The sequence below is a fragment of the Martes martes genome (assembly GCF_963455335.1).
Source record: "Martes martes genome assembly, chromosome: 3".
In the NCBI taxonomy this organism is placed as follows: Eukaryota; Metazoa; Chordata; class Mammalia; order Carnivora; family Mustelidae; genus Martes; species Martes martes.
The window spans coordinates 76,037,628-76,058,969 of NC_137890.1; the positions used below are offsets into that span (position 1 = coordinate 76,037,628).

General features: G+C 38.6%; 1 protein-coding gene across 2 annotated transcripts in view; it reads right to left on the reverse strand.

Annotated features, from left to right (window-relative positions):
- The window catches only part of CDK8 (cyclin dependent kinase 8), a 122,442-nt gene extending 106,521 nt beyond the window's left edge, over positions 1 to 15,921 (reverse strand). Inside the window, exon 1 of one of the 2 annotated variants that reach the window (XM_080798198.1) lies at positions 15,272 to 15,919. In XM_080798198.1, the coding sequence (XP_080654324.1) occupies positions 15,272 to 15,399 (128 nt within the window). In that variant the 5' untranslated portion in view covers positions 15,400 to 15,919. Of the gene's footprint in view, positions 1 to 15,271 lie in introns of both variants that reach the window. The other variant, XM_080798197.1, reaches the window with a different exon arrangement.
- Between the last annotated feature and the right edge of the window lie 5,421 nt (positions 15,922 to 21,342).

Sequence of the window (21,342 nt, forward strand, 5' to 3'; positions counted from 1 at the left end):
ATTATGTAAAGTGAAAGAGGCCAGTCACAAAAGACCACATATTGTATGATTTCATTTAAATCAAATGTCCACTGTAGGCAAATCAAGACGCAGAAAGCAGATTTGTGGTTGCTTAGGGCTAGAGGATCGAAGGGAAAGGGTAATGGCTGCTAGTGGGTACAGGGTTTCTTTTAGGAGGGCCAAAAATATTCTAAAATTAGATTGTGGTGACAACTGCACAACCCTCTGAATATACTAAAAAACAGTGAACTGTACAGTTTAAATAGGTAACTATAGTATGTAATTTTATCTCGATAAAGCTACAAAGAACTTTCATGGGGCGCCTGGGTGGTTCAGTAGGTTTATCAGACTCTTGATCTCAGCTCAGCTCTTGGTCTCAGGGTTGTGGGTTCGAACCCCACATTGGGCTCTGCGCTGGGCATGGAGCCTATTTAAAAAAAATTTTTTTATGAACTATAAATCTGTAACTTCTTGGAAAGTAATGTTAATTTTTTCTCCATGAAGACAACTGGGATTTAATTTCTCAACTTAGTACAATAGAACTAGATCAAAAGTACTTTTAAACACTTTTAAAATAAATAACTAGTGGCAAATGTTATCTTACATTCCAAAATGTTCTGGGATAATTATAGTACAGAATTTCACTAAGGCAAAATGTAATTGTACCGCATTCTGATCTGAGAACCAGCAAGCAAACTTACACTCAGTGAGTCCAGTTACACAAAGTGCAAAAGAAATAGAGCAAAGACTCTGCATGATCAAAGTCAAAATAATAAGGTTTAAAAGTGTTAAGAGTTTTTGATTGCACTGAATACTTCAAGTACTTAAAGAACATCACGCTGAATCACCTTTTAGAATTGAATGGTCCAATCCAAAAAACAAATGAAAAGCAGAACAGATAAGTATGAGAAGTATATGCTACTTTAATAGATTTCCTTATTTTTTTTTCACTTATGCACCTCCAGGTCTAGCTCATGTCACAAGCCTAAAGAGGATATGCAGAGGTCAGCTAGTCTCGGCTAAAACAGGATAATAGTAACTTTCAACTTCAGGATATCGGGTTTAGATTTTCAAGTAGAGCTGGACTTATTTGTACTAACAGATTTTAAGATAAAAAGATACAGGTGCCTGGGTGGCTCAGTCCGTTAAGCATCTGCTTTTGGTTCAGGTCATGGTTCCAGGGTCCTGGGATCAAACCCTGCATCGGCTCCCTGCTCAGCAGGGAGTCTGCTTCTCCCTCTCCCTCTGCTTCTCCCTGTTTGTGCTCTCTCTCTTTCTGTGTCAAATAACTAAATCAAATCTTTAAAAAAAAAAAAAGATAAGAAGAGAAAATGCTTGTGAATTTCTTCAGCTTTATCTCTCTATACAGAGTAAATACCTTCCCAAATTCTGTCCAGCAGAAATTATGTCTATGAAGAAAGAATTATTTATAACAGTACCTAAAACTTTTTGTAAGTTTCTTCAAAATTGAAACGCATCAAAATTATCTTAATAATCACCTGCCTGCTTATCTACCATAAATGATTATCTCTGCTGAACACACAGTCAAGCAATTTCATTGACAGCAGGAGCTCGTTTCCCAGTCTGTGGAGGTAAGCCCAGAGGTCACCCGAGACAGGTGACAAAGCACAAGGCCAAAACCAAAATCAGTACAAAACAGAAAAAGCAAACTGGGACTTCATCAAGATAATAAATTTTTTCACAGCTAAGGAAATAGTAGACAAAACCCAAAGACAACCTATAGAATGGGAGAAGATATTTGCAAATGTTTTATCAGATAAAGGGCTAGTATTTAAAATCTATAAAGAACTTATCAAACACAATACCCAAAGAACAAATAATCCGGCCAAGAAATGGGCAGAAAACATGAACAGACATTTCTCCAAAGAAGACATACAAATGGCCAAAGACACAAAAAAATGTTCAACATCACTCTTCATCGGGGAAATACAAATCAAAACCACAATGAGATAACCACCTCATCCCAGTCAGAATGGTTAAATGAACAAGTCAGGAAACAACAAATGTTGGTGGGGATATAGAGAAAGGGGAATACTCTTACACTGCTGGTAGGAATGCAAGCTGGTATAGCCACTCTGGAACAGTATGGAGGTTCCTGAAAAAGTTAAAAACAGAGCTATCCTCCAACCCAATAATTGCACTACTAGGTATTTATTTACCCAAAAGATACGTAGTGATCCAAAGGGGCACCTACACCCCAATGTTTATAGCAGCAATGTCCACAATAGCCAAACTATGGAAAGAGTCCACATGTCCATTGATAGATAAATGGATAAAGAAGATTTGGTGTATGCATATATATATATATATATATATATACACACACACAAATACACATACACACATACACACACACACACACATATATATGTATATACATACACACACACACACACACACACAAAACGGACTATTAGTCAGCAGATGATGAATAGTTAACCATTTACATCGATGCTGATGGAACTGGAGGGTATTGCGATAAGTGAAATTAGTCAATCAGAGAAAGACAACTGTTACGTGATTTCACTCATATGTGGAATTTAAGAAACAAAACAGAGGAGCACAGAGGAAGGCAGGGAAAAATAAAACAAGATGTAATCAGAAAGGGAGATAAACCATAGAGATTCTTAACCATCAGAAACAAACTGAGGGTTGCTGGAGGGGAGGGCAGTGAGGGAACAGGGTAAACAGGGTAATGGGCATTAAGGAGGGCATGTGATGTAATGAGCACTGGGTGTTACATGCAACTGATAAATCACTGAATTCTACCTCTGAAACTAATAATACACTATATGTTAATTAACTGAATTTAAGCAAAAATAAACTAAATGTAAAAAAATAAAAATAAAAAATGAAAAGCAAGCCAGAAAGGGGGAGACAGTAAAAGATTGGGTGAAGATCAAAGCTGGGCAGAGAATGAAAGCATGACCAAAGCCAAGCAATAGGAAAGAGAAGGAATCATCTAAGTAAGAGTCAGTATGTTAAGTGGCTGGAGGTAGAACACATCTAGAGCATTAGTTATTTGTAATAGGAACAAAATGTACCAGCAATATTAAGTGGGAATAGAGAAATCTGATGAAATGAACATAAGATGTAAACATAATAATGACTATAACTTTAAACATCCACATGGCTCTTAATTTTTTCTATCCCAACAAGTAATCTAAAATACAAAGAACTATGTGGAGAAAGAAAACTCAAAGCAAAAGTTCCAAAAGAATAATCTAAACAATTCCAACTTTACAATGTATTTACCTCCCCATGATTCATTCAAACATATCAATACTATATCTATTCCCACTTCTTCCTTTCAGGTAAGCTTTGTTTTTGGAGTGGTGATGTGTAATTGGTGCAAACTTTCTATAGGACATAACACTGACCCACAGAAGAGCCTTAATCCAGGCCTATTAGGACTTATTCCTAAGAAACTGACCTGCACTTCACCAGTCCTGCAGTGAGGTACCAGGGTTGTTAACAGTAACTTGTTCTTGGGCATAATGACCAGTTTCTAGGACCACTGAAAGCCAACAGGGATAAAACTACCTGTAGATAGAACAAGGGAGCTTCTCTTCCTACAGGAAAACTTTACTCTTTGCCAGTGGTATCAGCAAATAACTCTGTGGGGAATTCTGGGGCCCTGGGAAGTTCTGCTCCCACCTGAGAGAATGCTGTGTGCAAAGATAGATGTAAAGGACATTTATTGCAGTGCTTTTAAGGAGCATGAAAAAGTGAAGGAATCAAAATGCCCTTCAACTGGACCAGTATATTATATTACATCCATAAAACAGGATGATGAGCTGATGAAATGAATTGTGTTATATGCACAGATACTGATCACCAAAACATATGAACTGAAAAAAGCAAGGCACAGAATTATATACACATTATCATACAATTTTTGTTTAAAGATGACATATAGACCTTTCTAACTAATTCAGACATATAACCCAGCAGCCATTAAAGAAATGAATGATAAATGTGACTTCATAAAAATAAGAGTTGCATGTGAAAAACAATAACATAGTCAAAAGATGTTTGTTCCCACAAACCAGAAAGCATACCCAAGAAAGCTATCAGTGGACAGCTCTGGGAAGAGGACCTGAGTGGCTGGAGGAGACAGGGTGACAACACTTCAGTTTACACTCAGTAGATTTACGTTCTTTTTCATATGCATGTGTGGTATGCTCAAATTGAATAAAGTATTACAATAAATTTTAAAGTCTATCCGTACATATAAATGCTTCTTTATGTATACACACGAGGAGCTGCTGACAATGATTATTCTAAAGAGGAAGACTTAGATTTTCCTAGTTATCCTTATGTACTGTCTGAATTTTTTATTATGAGGATATATGAATTTCATATCCTAATCTTATTTGATAATAAAAAGACAGGTGTTTAAAGTATATAACTTTTGACCCTGAAATTCCACTTCAAGGACATGCTACAGTTGGAGCACTGCATACATATTTTCTAAGAGATCCTTTGATAACTGTAATGGTTAAAATTTGGAGACTACTTAAATTTTTTCTATCACTAGAGAACTGGTTCACTAGATACATATTTATATTCATATATATGTAATGCCCACAATAATTAAAACTTAATTATAACTATATTTACTGGTGGGAAAAGATGCATAATATTCTTGAATGAAAAAAAAAGTAAGATCATACTAGATTTCATTAATCTCTACTCATATTCACAGCATTATCTGTGAAGATGATAAAGAAAACAGTAACTGTCTAAAGACAGACAGGCTTTTAGTTTTCTGTATACATTTCTGGACTACAAATTTTCTACAATGAACCTGTATCACTCTTAATCAGAGGGGAAAAAAAAGCTATTTTATTTAAAAAAAAAAAAAAAAAAGAACTACCTTGAATAGCATGGAATGAATGAACAAACAAATAAAGAAATAGCAAGCTAGTATCTACCTGTTTAGCTTCAATAATACAGCCAATGTGGAACCAAAGATGGAAGTAAAGTTTCTCATTGCTTGGCCCTGAATGATAAAGCTACCCATAAAAGTACCACAAAACATTTTGGATAAAACCTACAAAGTGAGTTATAATTTCAGCTCTAGGGTCCAAAAATCTTTCACTGAATTTTCCTTTTGTTTAGCATACATTACTTAACCCAAACATTTCATCATCTCCCTTGCCCTTTGTGTGGCATACTGAAAACACTCTCTAATTGGTTGTTATACTTTTACCTACAAAGTCCTGGTTTTTCTCCAAGTTGTTGTGTACAGCCAATAAGCTATATACTGCGTAAATCCTGTTGCACGATGGGGTTGATCCTGAGTTTTCTCTTCCTTCTCAGGACTCAACTTACTGGCCTGGATGGACATCTTTTTTTCTACATTCTATCCTAGGATCTCTTCTCATTCTATACTTTCCCTAGACAATTTTAAGATTGCTCAAAGCTTCAAGTACCTGGTAAGTCCCAAGTTTACCTCTACCCAGATCTCTCTCTCTCTCAAACACTAGACTCATGTATCTGCCTAATGGACATTTCTTCTTAGATGTTTAACAGGTACACAAAATTCAATACAACAAAACTCAAACTTGCTCCTTTTCCTGTTTCGGCTATCTGTGTGAATGGCAATATCCTGCTGCTCACACCAGAAACCTAAGCCTTATCCATGGTTCTTCTTACTTCCTCCTTTCTCACTTCCAAGAAATTAACAAGTCCTATCAATTGTTCCTCATTCTCTCGGTCATTTCCTAATTCCAGCCTCTCTCACCTAGAATACTGTTACATTCTCCTAACCCCAGTTCCCTGTAGTTATTCTGAATGTGTTGCCAAGCAATCTTTTAAAATTATTAATCTGAACTTGTTACTATCTGTTTAAAATCCTACAACTGGTCCTCATTGTCTTCAGAATAAAGTATGAAGTCCATGACATGATTTCCAAGACTCCACTTACTTCTCCAACTTAATTTTTTATACTTCTCACCTCACTTGTTACTACTCTCTAAGATCTGGCACTGAAATCCTTTCAATTCCCTCACTATACTATCTTTCCTTCATATCTCTATAAATGCTACTCAGTGGTGGTTCCAAAGGGTCCTGAAGAGAGCTTTAGCCTTCCCACCTATAATATGATATAAAAGTTTCTGAGATCAATTCAAATAAATAATTTAAGTTAAAATTTGTTTATTACACACCATACAACCCCTACCACACTCCCTTTTCAACAAAATAGAACCCCTTCCTTTATAAAGAATTTCCAGAACCAGATGCTACCCCTCTAGCCTGCACAGTAAGTCCCCAACACTCACTCACTCTTATGTACTGCCCATTCACTTGTGTAACTTCTAATTATCTTTCAAGTCGCAACTGAAATATCATCCTTAAACCCCCAAGAGCAGATCAGGTACCCATATGGCAACCTATATATTTTTCCCTATCTCAGCCCTATCCTACTATGCTCTAATTACCTTTTTACTTGCCTGTATCCCTCAAAAGTCTGTAAGTTCACTAAGGACTTAGACCATGGCCTATTGACTGCTGAATCACCCATATCTGGCACAGAACCTGGCATATTACAGATGTTCAGCAAATAGTCACCAAATAAATTAAAAACATTTTAAAAAATTTTACCAACAAGAAAACAAAACTACCGCTAAAGAGAAACTATAATGAAATGTCAGATATCTGAATGATCTGATTTTACATTTAAAAGAATCTTCAATGTTAAGTTAGCATTAGAAAACAAATTATAAGCTTGACATGTTTTAAAAATTGCGTATGAACTGAATTTTTTGCAAACTGAGTCATGTGATACACTAGGAGAGCTCAGGTACTTCAAGAAAATAAAAAAAAAAAACTCCACATAAATTTATTCTATATGAACTTAAATTTTCACAATTGGCTTTCCTTAAAACAAAAGCCTTATAAAAATCATTTTTTCAATACTTAACTCTGCTTTCCCCAGAAATATGACTTGTTTAACATAAAACATAATATCACTGATGGACAAGTTTTAGGTTTTTTTTAATCCCTTTAGTTCTCTGGACAGCCTCTAAATCCATGTGTCTAGGAACAGACTGAGCCCTGCATCATGATGTAAAGAATTCCTCTCCTTGGAATGATTATTTGTTACAGTTCATGAGCTATAATAAAACTATAGATTTTAAAGAGCTGTCTAGGGAGAGGAGTAACTGAGTCACCTTGAGTAGTAGTAGCCTAAATAATTTTGTATTCATACAACAAAAGTAAACTTCAAATATCAAATAACCATGGAATTTAAACAAAAATGTCAACTCTGGTCCCAAGACTAATTATATTTTCCTTAAATTTAGAAATATAGGTTTGATTCCCCCTTAAACTGATTTATTTACAAGGTATATTTCAGAAAATACCTTTATCCTTTGTAGTGGTTCAATTTTTCAAATACCTGGGACTTATATTTGGTTCAGCTGAGTAACAAAGTTTGCCTTGTCTCTGGCTTTTGGTTTTCTTCAATTCTGTTCCTGGTATCAACTTTGCTTGTCTGAGTATTTTCATAAGATGCTCCTTTTTTAGTGTCCTATAATATGCTCAAGTTTTTAATTTTAGCGAACTTAAAAGGAAGACTTTCAACTATGAATTTCATGTACACCAAAAATAAAAAAGCATTCAATACCTGTCAACATCTGGCAAAGTGCCAGGAACTGAGGGGAACACAATTACTGCCCTAGAGGAAATCTATAATATCTAACCCATAAACATTCACCAGAAAGACCCAAAGGACATATAAACATTAACCACATATACACTGAAGTAGTTACATAATACCTCTATGAAGGACTAAATATGTTGTGTGGAGTGATGAGTGAAGAGGGAATTATTGGAGTTGTATGTTAAGATAAAGCAGTTAGGATTTCCAAACCTAAATGTTAGAACCTACTTCAGTTGGGAGGAAAAATTTCCAGCACAAGTAGAAATAACACAAATGTCCACCAACTGATGAATAAGTAAACAAAATGTGTTATACCAATACAATGCAATATTATTCAACCATAAAGGGAATGAAATACTGATACATGCACAACATAGATGAACCTTAAAGACATTATGCTAAGTAAAAAGTAAGTAAGTAAGTAAAAAACAAAAAAAAGCCACACACTGTATAATTCCATTTATATGAAATGTCCGCAATAGCCAAATCCATAGAAAAAGTATATTAGTGGTTGCCAGAAGCTGGAAAGACGAGGATGTGCAGTGATGGCTAACTGATAGGGGGTTTCTTTTTGGAGTAATAAAAATGTTCTGGTATTAGAAAGAGGAAATAAGGGGCACCTGGGTGGCTCAGTGGGTTAAAGCCTCTGCCTTCGGCTCAGGTCATGATCTCAGGGTCCTGGGATCAAGCCCCGCATCGGGCTCTCTGCTCAGCAGGGAGCCTGCTTCCCTTCCTCTCTCTCTGCCTCTCTGCCTACTTGTGATCTCTGTCTGTCAAATAAATAAATAAATAAATCTTAAAAAAAAAAAAAAAGAAAGGGGAAATAAGTGCACAGCCTTGGAAACATACTAAAAAGCAGTGGATTGTATACTTTAAAAGGGTGAATGTGGGGCACCTGGGTGGCTTAGTCATTAAGGGTCATCAGGTCATGATCCCAGGGTCCTGGGATAGAGCCCTGCGTCTGATTCCTGGCTCTGTAGGGACCCTGCTTCTTTCTCCCTCTGCCTGCCACGCTCTCTCTCACTCTCTCTCTCTGTGTCAAGTAAATAAATAAAATCTTAAAAAAATAAATAAATAAAAGGGTGACTGTTATGGTATGTAACATATCTCAATTTTAAAAAGGGGTTCTCAGCCTTTTTTTCCTGCCATAACACATCTGGAGGACATGACATTAATTCCATCAGTAAAGGCAGCTTACTACAAATGGGTGGTTTTGTGACTTTGACAACTGTACTTAAGGAACCTTGAGAATCATGACACTAATGGGTCTTCAAGCATCAAGATCAAAATAACAGCTGAAGGTCACTTTTTAGTAACAACATCAAGAACTTCCTTGAAGTAACAAGAGATACCTAAAGACAAAAAATATCTTAGTAGTTTCTAAGTAACAAAGAGATGACCAAGGCCTACCTAAGCTGGTGTGAAGAAAAGGATTTACAAATTGTTCTGAAGGAAGAAAGGACAGTAGGATTTTCATTCTCTAGCAGCAGCTAAGAACAGAAAAAGAATAAAAAAAGAATAGACAATGAGGATTGGATTCAACAACAAAAGGCACTACAAGAAAGAAGACACCAGCCACAGGGAAAATATCAGTTTCTCAACACTGATTTAGTACATACAGTTGCAACTTACGTATGGGTCACATTTCAAATGTTTATAAATCATAATTCTGACCGCATTTGCTAAGAGAAATAATTTTTGAAAAAGCAGGTAAGTTTGCAAATGCCTACAGTAGTTTATCATAATCTGTCATTATTTCTATTTTCCTAGCTGAAATCCAGGCTGCTGGAAGCCATCTCCCCACCTCCCTCCCATCTCTTCATACATCAGATTCCAACAACAGAAATTCCCCCTCCAATTTGTTGTCACCACCATCTTGCAGCATAGAAAATTCTGGCTCCCTACTCCTCATGGAGGTGAGACCAAGGTAAAATCACCTGCTATCTAGAGTTGTAATCAAAATGGAGTTTTGCCATGGCAGCTTTACCTATGAGAGATCATTCTTAAATCAGACATTTGAATTTCAGAGGCTGCCCATACTCTGATTCAGCAACATTCTTGTGATGGAAAACGGCCACACAGAGAATTAAGGTGTTTGCTGTTAAGTAATAGAAACGTCATCATGTCCGGTGGGTACAATGGACCATCTGTAGTGTGTGTACCTAATACAACACACACAGCAGGAGCTCAAAGGCAAAAAGGTGCGGGGAGGTAATGTGTGAGAAGAAAAATTCAAACACACAAAATCTACTGGGGTCTGTAGCAGACAATAAGAAAGCACTGTTCTTTATCCCAGTCGTCTTAAAATACCCTTTCTGATGAGATCTTCCCCATCTTTTAAAAGTCAAACAAAATGTTGCCATCTTTGAGAGGCTTTCCTTGAAAACCCTAAACAGTTGGGACTTTCCATTTCTGTGTTCCAATCGCACCTTGTATTAATTATTATAGTGCTTATTACCTTGCTGCAATTTATTTACATTGGTTTCCCCAGTAGATACCTCCTCAAATAATGGAATATTTTACTCATCTTTGTATGCCCAATACTTTGGACAGTGCTCGGCATATAAAGGGGTCCAATAAATATTGGTTAATGCATGACTGAATGGATTTCTTCAAATGTTCAAAGAAAGAGCAAAACTAAAAATCAAATAAACAAATTCCAAATTAATTAATTTGCCAGTCTTGATACTAAGAAAATGGAATTTAAGCATGAAACCTCAAAGTGGTTTCAACCAGTGGATCTGAATGCACTGAATACCCAAGGCAGATAAAGTCAACAGTAAGCAGACATAAAGTGCATAGTGAATATTCTGCTAGTCCCTTTCTATCACATTTTTAAAAAGTCATAAGGAATACTCCTTATTGGGCATGCAAAATCCCCAACAATGGGTATACATTTTGTATCTGGCATTTCTGACATCTAAAGAAATATTTAAAACAAATTGAACACAGATACAGAATTCAGTAATATCTGGAAGAAAAACTATTAGATTCCTTCAGGGGAAACAAAGGGTTCCACCAAGTTCTGATCATAATTAAGGAATTAAAACTGAATTAAAGCTCCCACGCAGACTAGATCAGAAGAGTCCCTTGTGCTAGCCACCAAATGAATGGTTCACAGAAGTGGAAGCAAGCACTAGCCTGTAAATCCCAACATCTGTAGAGATAAAGATGATGGAATGCTATAGCAGTATAAGGCAGGTAAAGCTGGTAAGTCTTTGGAAGTTGACCTAACTTCTTTTAGCCAGCTGGCGAGAACCCACATTAAGACGTGACACTAAGAAACATAAAAATGTGGACGCCTGAGTGGCTCAGTGGGTTAAAGCCTCTGCCTTCGGCTCAGGTCATGTATTCAGGGTCCTGGGTTTGAACCCCACATCGGGCTCTCTGCTCAGCAAGGAGCCTGCTTCCCCCTCTCTCTCTCTCTCTGCCTGTCTCTCTGCCTAATTGTATCTCTGTCTGTCAAATAAATAAATAAAATCTTTAAAAAAAAATGTATCACTGTCTAAAGTAAAATTTTCGTGGCTGGTTACCTCATCTTGCAAAAGTATTACATTTTATATTTATAATTTTTACTTTCTGAAATCATAATACTAGAAAAGACCGTAAAATTTTCAACTCAAATCCTCCAGTCTTACAAATAAGTAAACCAAGGGCTACAAAAGGCAAGTCATACTGGTAATGAGAGGCAGAATCCAAACTCAAAGTCAGTTTTCTAGTCTCCCCAACTAGAAAACTGACCTTGAGGTTGGATTCAAGAGTTTTTCCCACTAGATTAAGAACTGTCTTATCATAACACGCCTTATTAGAGTTAGGTTCTCCCTCCACACATGTGTATGTATGTGTGTATATATTTGTACACATACAATGTATGTGTGTATGTATAGATACACCCACATACCTACATACACACTCATGGCACTGGAAAAAACCAGGGCTGTTCAGAAATATATTTAAAAAGTATACCAGTTAATTGAAAAGCCTAGTCCTATGATAAGGTATTCATGTTTTCTGAATGACCCATTAAAACACCAAATCTCCATGTCTAGGTTTATATTTACCTTAATATATTAATTATATAAAGCATAATGGTTAAGCACATGGGCTCTGGAGTAAGAAACCTCTTTGTAACCCCTAACTGCAGCTCTGATATTTAATCAGTTGTATAACCATTGACAAATTTAACCTTTCTAACAGTTTAACCTTTCTTACAGTTTCCTCACCTGTAAAACTGAAAAACAGAACTGACCTGATACGGTACTCATGAGGGTTAAATAGATGATAAATGTAAAGGACTTTGCCAAGGACTTAGCTCTTATTCAATAATTAAGTTATTATCAATATTACTGCCTACTAATCTGCGGGTTGCCTACAAAAGTACCCCAACAAAAGTTTTCTTTATATTTCTCATTCTCTCTCACACAAACACACACACAATCCCAATTATATATTATCTGCTCTTCTGAACATAGAGTGTAGCAAACTGACAACACTGCTCAAAAGAATTCCTTTTGCTTTTCTTTTTTAGAGATCAAACTCTTATGTCAAATTGATTTTTAAATTCTAGAAATGTCCATTCCCTATAATGAGAGTTAAGAATTTAAAACTACAAATTGTTTTCTGTCTTCTTGCACTTTTCCATTTTTTGGAACAAAAGGAGTTTGGCTACCTAAATTCTGCAAAAGGAAATGTAATTGACTCAGAAAGAAAATGAATCTCCTTGCTTCCTACTGAGTACCCTTTTGGTGTTCAGACACAAAGGACACTCTCTATCTCATTTATGGTGACAGTGAGAGCAAATTATTTCCAAGATTTATTGTGCACTTATGTTTTAACTCTATTAGAATCTGAAATTAACACAATTACAAAAAGACCTTTATCGATACATATATTCATGCCTCAAATAAAGTATTTCCTCCTTCCCCACATTCCTTATAAAGCACAGTTTATCATAAGTATAGGATACTAGCAGGACAGTATTAATTCTTTAAGTCAAAGCAACAACCTTTTGAGCTGTTTTGTTTCCTAAAAATAATTTAAGAAGCTAACTCATCTGGTTTAAATTCTTTTACTATGTATTCATGTTCTGTGATGCTTGCTGAACAACTGAAAGGATATAACATTTACATATGTTAATTTTAATAGTCAAATATGTCTAAACAAAACCTATTTTATTGTAAATCTCTGGATTCTCTTTGAAGGTGTTATTGTCTGGGTTCCTAGAGTAAACTGCAATTTCAGTTACAGAATGTATAATTTAATTTGAAAGTAAATCAATACTAGAAACAAATTATTTCATCATCATCTTTTTACAAAAGATTAAACAGCCACAAATTTTATTTTACCAAGACTAAAATGCATTAAATTACATTTCACTGACAAAAGATCAAAAGAACCTCATAAATACAAAGCTGTATTTTACCAGAGTGAGGTTATAAGAAGCCAAACCAAAAATATTCCCTCTGGAAAACAAAAACTGTCTTTAAGTATTTTAAAACTCTCTTGACATTTGATCCTTTTTTATTTTTTTAAAGTTCATCTTATAAACAAAATCATTAAAGGTTACTAGAAAACAAGCCTAAAGAATTATAAATAAAGTTATTTTTTCCAATACGCAGTGCTACTTTTTAGCTATCAAAATGACTAAGAAATGTTCACATACTATACATTTGACTATTTTTAAGTTGTTTAATGCTTCTAAAATTATTCTTGGTCTAAAATAAACTTAACCATGAGATATAAAATGTGGTTAGAAGTACCACTTGCCAATAAAAAATACCATAGTTTTAAAATAAAATATAAAATCAAAGTTAATAAATGTATGTTTTATTAGCTTAAACTGGTAATTTATGAAAATAGAACTGGCTTCTCTTAGAGATTAAAAATAATTTCAAGTCACCAGAATTTTACAAAACAGATGACAGACTAGTCAAATATACTACTATGCCTAATCTCATGGGATTGGGGATTTTCTGAATATGCCCCAAATTACATAATATTGGGGGAAAGGGAGATGGTTTAAGGCTTTTGGAAAAATATTATATGAGGATCATTTTAAAAATATGCTGGAATTCTTCAATGAAAAGTATAAACAACAGAGTCAATGGTAGGTATCTCCAGATGCTGATTTCTCAAATGTCACCAGATTATCCATTCCACTAAGAAGTACTTTTAAATATCTGCAGCACACAGAGTATCAAGTTTTCAAATCCGTAGCTTTTACAGGTATCTGTCCTGCTTTAACTGCTGCATATTAGCACTGAAATGCACATACCCAATTTATTAGAATCACTATCTTCCTCTAAAAGTCCCTTTTTATTTTAAAGAGATATCTCACTAAATCTAAGAAAAATATTGGATTAAAATATACACTTCTTTTTCCAATATCCAGAATATTAAAATATTTACAAATATGGCTCCCCCAACTTACTTTGGCTTTATGAATGGTTTCATTTTTTCAGTGCTAATATAGTTCTGAACATACCCTCCTACCTAATGTGAAAAAAAAAGCAATTATTTTAAAACTTGAACAGCAGCTAACAAATTAACAGTGATATTCAAGTAAACCTACTTTGTTTACACTGAAATCTAAAGATTATATAATAAGCTCTGACATTATCTTTCCAGCAATTTTCTATACTGTCAAAGGCAACAGAGCAACATACGTTTTAACAAGAGGAAAACAAGGAGTTAATAAAATGTATTTTTCCCTCAACTAAGAATTGCCTTCTCTTTTGTCAATATTACACGACATTCATCTACTGACAAAGGAAAAAATGAACACTTCACTTGCCTGCTCAAGAAACTAAATTGGGAGCATTACCAGTCATAGACTTAATTAAGTTATTTCTAGGGGAAAATATTTAAAGCAAAGAGACTATTTACAGTTCATTGCCAACTGCTAAATTTTGGGGGAACAGGCCTGAACAAAATAGTCCCTATTTGTCCCTTGCCTTTTTCCCCACCACCCACCCTGCACCAAACCCCCATTGTTCTATCTAAAACTCACAGGTTAATGATATCTAAATAGCAACTGCTACATTTATGTTACAGATTATCACTACGAAGAACTCTTCAGCATCACATTTAACTTGCTGCTTTCTTTCCCCTAAATAAAATCCAAATTTGGTAATAAATCAATTACAAACTGGTGGGGGAAAGGATCACAGCTTCCCTTCCAGACTGATGGATGTCACTCCAGAGGCGTGAGGAAATCTCCTAGAAGGTTACCATAATAAATCGAACCCCCCCGAAAACCATTTAAACTGACGTTTTACTACAAAATTTTTTTTTTTTAATCTGTAACCGAAACCCTTGAAAAGTATACAGCCCATGGAGTAGAAGCTCCTTTTCCCCATTCGCCACCAAAGTAGAACACAGAAGCAGCAGCACGCAGGATTTCGTGTGGGTTTGGATCCCTCGTACACCACTTCCTCCCCAAACCTGGCTAGCAGGGCCAGATGCTGGTGTCGAGGAAGTGGGAGACCGGCACGCCGGCGCCCCGCTCTCCCTCCGGGCTACCTGCCTCGGCCTGCGGGAGCGCCGCCCAGCGCGGACACCGGCAAAGACACAAACACTCACCCATCTTTCCTCTTGGCTTTGTAGACGTGACCATAAGTGCCTCGGCCAACTTTGCAGCCCTCGTATTCAAACAGGTCCTCGACCCGCTCCCGCTCGCTGCTCAGCTTCACTTTAAAGTCATAGTCCATTGTCACAGCCTCCGGGGCCGGGGAGCTGGGTCGGGGGGCCGGGGGACAGGGGTGGGGACCGGGGAAGCACCGGCAGCCGCAGCCCCCGGGAACCCGCCCGCTCTACACCCGGCGGCCGCAGCACCAGCCCGACTGATGCGGCAAGAGCAGGAGGAGGCCCCGCGAGAGCGCCGGGGACATCCAGGGGGACGGCGGGGCAGAGGCCGACCGAGAGCGTGGGGGGACGGGGAGGCTCCCCCGGGCGAAGGAGAGCAGAGGGACGAGGGCTGGGGGTGGGGAGCGGCGTCTCTGCCCTTGTCCCCGCGGGCTCCCGGGGCGCCGGCTCTCCGGCTCGCTCGTGCCGCGCGTTCTGCTCCCGCTGCGGGGAGCGGCGGGACGGCCGCGGCCGGCTCTCCTTCCCTTACACTCGCACTCACGCCTCACCCTCTCACACACACGCTCACACTCACTCACTCACTCTCTCTCCCATACACTCAAACAGAAAGGCAGCGCCGCACAACAGCCGGTACCTCCTCAGAGAGAGGAGGGAGGGAGGGGACTCGCGGAACACGGCCACGGCTGTCGCAAAAACGTCGCGAAGGCTCGGGTTGCCTCCGGGCCTCCCTGCAGCTTGGTCCGCGGCGCCGGTCCGGTCTCTCCGGGGCCCGCACCTCGAGGACCCAGTGCAAGAAGCAGGGTAGCCGCTGCCCAAAGCTGCCGCCAGACGCACCACGTGGACTGTCCCGACGGCGGCCAGGGCCCTAGACTACAATGCCCAGAATGCACAGGCCACCGCCGTTGCCGCCCCTTCTATGACTCCACCCCACACAGTGGTAATACGGGAGCGTTGCATGCTGGGATCAGTAGTCCAAGGGGAGCTGAGTTTCAATAGCTTGGAGGAAAAATAATTTTTATTTTATTGCAATATCGCTAGAGTGTGATTTGGGCCATAAACTTAAACAGAGAAATTTACGTGCGAGGGAGGTTAGTTTGCATTAGAACCACATTTTGTTCCCCTGCCGAACTCCAGATGTTAAAGGGCATCATCATTATCAAAAAGTCTGTGTGTTTGTGAACACCTCGCGAAATATTATTTGGTGTATTCTTGTCGTTCACAATCTGATAAGGGCTGCACAATGATACTAACATATTGACACATATTACAAACATGAGTGAAAGTGAGGCTCTGGATTTCAGCTCAGGTCATGATCTCAGGGTCATGAGATCAAGCCCCAGGTTGAGCTCTGCACTGGGTGTGGAGCCTGCTTAAGATTCTCTCTTTCTCCGGGACACCTGGGTGGCTCAGTTGGTTCAGCGGCTGCTTTCGGAACAGGTCGTGATACCAGCGTCCTGGAATCGAGTCCCACATCGGGCTCCTTGCTCGGCTGGCAGCCTGCTTCTCCCGATGCCTCTGCCTGCCCCTCTGTCTGCCTGTGCTTGCTCTCTCTCTCTCTCTTTTTGACAAATAAAGAAATAAATCTTAAAAAAAAAAAAGAGAGAGAGATTCCCTCTCCCTTTCCCCACTCTTTAAAAAATTGTATAGTTTTAAGATGTACAATGTGATGTGTGTATATGTCTGTATACACACACATATATATACAGACATAAATAGTATTACCATAGTCAAGCTAACTAACAGTATTATTTCTATCAGTAATCCTGGGGCAGGAAAGGAAGCCAGACTTGGACTAGGGCAGAGAAAGGCCTGCCTCCCTCTCTGGAGCTAGGGTGAAGTTGAGGATCTGAACTCCAGGTTGGGAGAATATGGTGGTTTGAGGTAAGCAAAACACAGCATCAGGATGGAGAGCTAAGGAAGAGACAGTCATTAGAGACTTTGAGGGAGGTTGGCCAATGTCTTAGGAGAAGTAACATCTAATATCCAATTTTAGATTTTTCTTTTCTGTGTGGTAATACCCTCCTGTTATCTCCAGTTTATCAGCCTGGTCTTACCTGTGTCCATGCTTGGAGGAAAAGAGAAGGCAGCAGCCCGAGATTCAATTATGAAATATAAAAAGTGGCCTGCAGAGCCAAAGCCATGAGCAGGAAAGGCTAGGCACATGTTATGTTTCCAAAAACTTGAGGAATGGAATCTGTTTTTAGAATGGGCTTCCTATAGATCACAGAATGAGGGTTCATACTTAACTGTTACTTCAATGAATTGAACGTATCAGGAACATGGAGCTGTCATTTCAATTTGATTTTCAATTTCAGGTTATACTGATATCACATGTCTCTTTACACGGTCACTGGAGGTCATGATGGTGCAGAGTCTCTGACCCTCATTGGTTCATGTTCCAAACAATGTCAAATAATGCTCACGCTTTTCATAAATGTGGTTTTTATTTACATTCTAAATTTAACATCTCCAGTCTTAACATGCCTCCCAAACACCAGCCCCACATTTCAGCTACCTCCTGTTCAGCCTAAGGGAATATTCTGCTGCCATTTCAAACTTAAAATTTCTGAAAATGATCATACTGTGCCCCAAGCCTCCCAAATCCAGTGAATAGCAATGCCAAGAGACAGACATTATGTCGTTTTACTGTCAGTCCTAGGAGTTCATTAGCTGCACATTGTTCTTCATGCTGCTGCCAAATATGCCTTTGTCTGGCCTGTCCTCAAAGGCTGGATGCTTCCTCATACCATCTCTGACCTTTGCAGTCCTACCCATCCTCCAAGGTACAGCTCAAATGCCTAACTTAGTCATGAAGCTTTTCCTGGTTCTTACAACTGAATATAATCCCCTTCCTTTTTTTTTTTTAAACACCCGGAGCTCCTACTCCAGCCCTGGCGCCATTATACTTTATTTGTAACTCATATAGAAACATCACAGCTACTTTGTATTTTAGTAATTTCTTTTATGTACTTAAAAAAAATGTCCTTTAATGAACACCTTAATGACTGAGTCTCTGACTTACTCATCTCTGTATCTCTTAAAGTGCCCAGAACTTGGTTGCATAATTATATTTGATTAGCATGTGTTGAATTGGACTGATTTCTATAAAGGCTGAAATAGACTTTAAGGGGGGGTGGGGAATAGTCATTTTAAAATATTTAACAGTTTACCTCTGTTTTGCCTCTGAATGTGTACTTTTTGCAGTGTACTCAAAAAGAATTTGATGCTGTATATAACATGATGTATTGATGTACAAACAAGCCCAAGTGGGTCTTCTCAGAGTTGATCGCTTCTCATCTCTACCACTTTTGTTTTCTCAATTGATATTAGAGTGTGCTTTAAGCAGAAAGTTTCTAATCTTCCATTCTGCAGGTGGAATGTTCAGCATCTTCATCATCAAAAAGCACATATTAAACATCTACATTTGAGTAGCATTGTACACAAGAAAGAACAAGTTAGGTCAATCGACACTCTAGCCTTTTAAATTTTTACAAAGAAAATACTAATGCAAAATTGCTCAATTGACTCCATATGCATCCAGAATATAATTTAATTTAAAACTTAGAAACAACCAAAACCAAAAAGCACTTCCAAAAATAACTTTCTTTCTCTCCTTCATCATGTGAATGTCATTTGTTCTTATAGACTCATTTTCACATGACTGGAAAGATGACCACTAACAGTTGCCGAATTTGTCATCAGACACCTATCATTAGAGAAGAACTGACACTGTTTCTCAACTCTGGTTCTAAAAATCACAGGAAGGACTCCAGCCCAGCTAGGTTGGGGGCCCATTCCTGGACCCCCACGGGGCAGGGTCATATAAAAATATGAGAGCTCCTTCATTCAGAGGGATGAGGAAGATGGGGTGGGGAGCTCACAGGAGAAGGGATAAGGCTCTAGGTACAGTGAAGGTTCTGAAACAAAGCAATGCGATGGAAAGTGAGCCCGAAGGAGATTACTTCAGACTGCCTGGATGGTCAAGGATTCGCTGAGGTAATACTTAAGTGAGATCGGAATGATGAGGAGAAAAACCTGCTAAGGTGGGAGATCAGGGTAATCCACGTGGATGGATGGTGTACAGCGAGTGCAAAGGCTTTAAGCTGGGGGCACCTGGGTGGCTCAGTGGGTTGAGCCTCTGCCTTCAGCCCAGGTCATGATCTCAGGGTCCTGGGATCGAGTTCCGCATCAGGCTCTCTGCTCAGTGGGAAGCCTGCTTTCCCCTCCTCCTCTGTCTGCCTCTCTGCCTACTTGTGATCTCTCTCTCTCTCTGTCAAATAAATAAATAAAACCTTTTAAAAAAAAAAGGCTTTAAGCTGGGAAAGGAGTCTTTTTTTTTTTAAGATTTCATTTATTTATTTGAGGAGAGTGAGCAAGAGAGAGAGCATGAGCAGGGTGGAGGGACAAGGGGGAGAGAGAGAAGCAGACTTCCCGCTGAGCAGGGAGCCTGATGCAGGGCTTGACCCCAGGTCCCCAGGATCATGACCTGAGCCAAAGGCAGGTGCTCAACCAACTGAGCCATCCAGGCACCCTGGGAAAGGAGTCTCATGTGATAGGAGTGTCACAAGTGAGGGGGGAGGTTGTGTGAGAGAAATACAAAGAGGTAGGCAGGGACCAGATTATACAGGGCCTTTTAGACCATAATAAGGGGCTTGGATTTTATTTTTAGGGCAATAGGAAGTCATTGGAAGGTTGTACACAAGGGAGCCACCAGATGTGATCTATACTTTAAAAAGTATATCCCAGCTCCTATGTTAACAGTGGATTGCAGGAGAAAAGATTGAAAGAGAGACTGACAGACAGATGGACAAGTAGGTATGGCACTTGATGCTCGGTTGGTTGTGAGGAAAAGGAAGGAATCAAGAGGACTCCTGAAGATGCTGCCACTTATTGAGATGGGAACAATTTTGCAAGGAATAAGTTTGGGTCAAAGCAAGATACAAGACCAGCCCAGATTCAAAGAGGGGCAAGCACACTCCCCTTCTTGGTTATAGGAAGGGTACAATACCTTCGGTTTTTTGGTTTCTTTCATGGGTACGTATAAATCTGTGAATTTGGTAGAAGTTGAACCAGTTCCTTTGCAAATGGCTTTGGTTTTCTCTATAAGCTACAAGAAAAGTTCACCTCTGTGAGTGAGGAGACAGGAGTAGAAGGAGAAATCGGTGAGATCTTTTCATGTCCGAAAAGACTACAGGTTTAAAACACACTATCCTGCTGGCAGGATAGCATCGTGGGACTTCCAGTCAATGTCGCGGGTCCATTTGCAGATGCAGCCATGCATTTATATCAATATCCATCTGCCCTGTTGTAAGACTTTCATCACCAGCACTCAGCAGCCCAGGTGGAGGCCTGGCAAAGACAGATGTTAGATTCATCCAGGGTTAGAGCCTTGCCAGCTGGGTTTAATGAAAAGAAGATGAGGCGACAGAGGTTAGAATTATCGGTGATAGAGTAGTTAAAATGACAGACCATGACATTTAAGCTGGGGAAATGAGGAAAATGAGAACAGGATCTATGCTATAAAGCATAACGGTAGCTTGAAATTTTTTCACTTAATTTTTTTGTAGGATAATTTAAAAAATAATTACCCTCATTCCTGGCTTCTTTCATATCTATGTATGGTAAGAAGACCCCATCAAATACATACTGAGGAAAACAGACAGCTGAAGAAATAATATAAATAACAGGTTAAAAATGATTTCTTCTTTTCTTACCTAACAGCTTCCCTTTACAGAGACCGATAAGGGCATCCCAAACTGAAAATGTTGCATATTTGTCAATGATGAATTCTGCTCTTGGGTTCTCTAAGAATTAAGGAAAATTTACCTCTTTATATGATAAACAATATTATAATCTTGTCCTTTTTTCTTCTATTGGATGTCTTTTTTCTTGGAGTAAGCACGGTACTTTCTGTTTTTCAGTGCAAAGTATATTTTGCTACACAACAGTGTAGCAAGTGATCTATAGGAACACGGTGTAGTTTTGTGTTCAGAATTTCAAGGCTTCAAATATTATTCTTGCTCCTCATTCCAATATATTTCACCCTATAGCTAGCTGCACTGTTATTC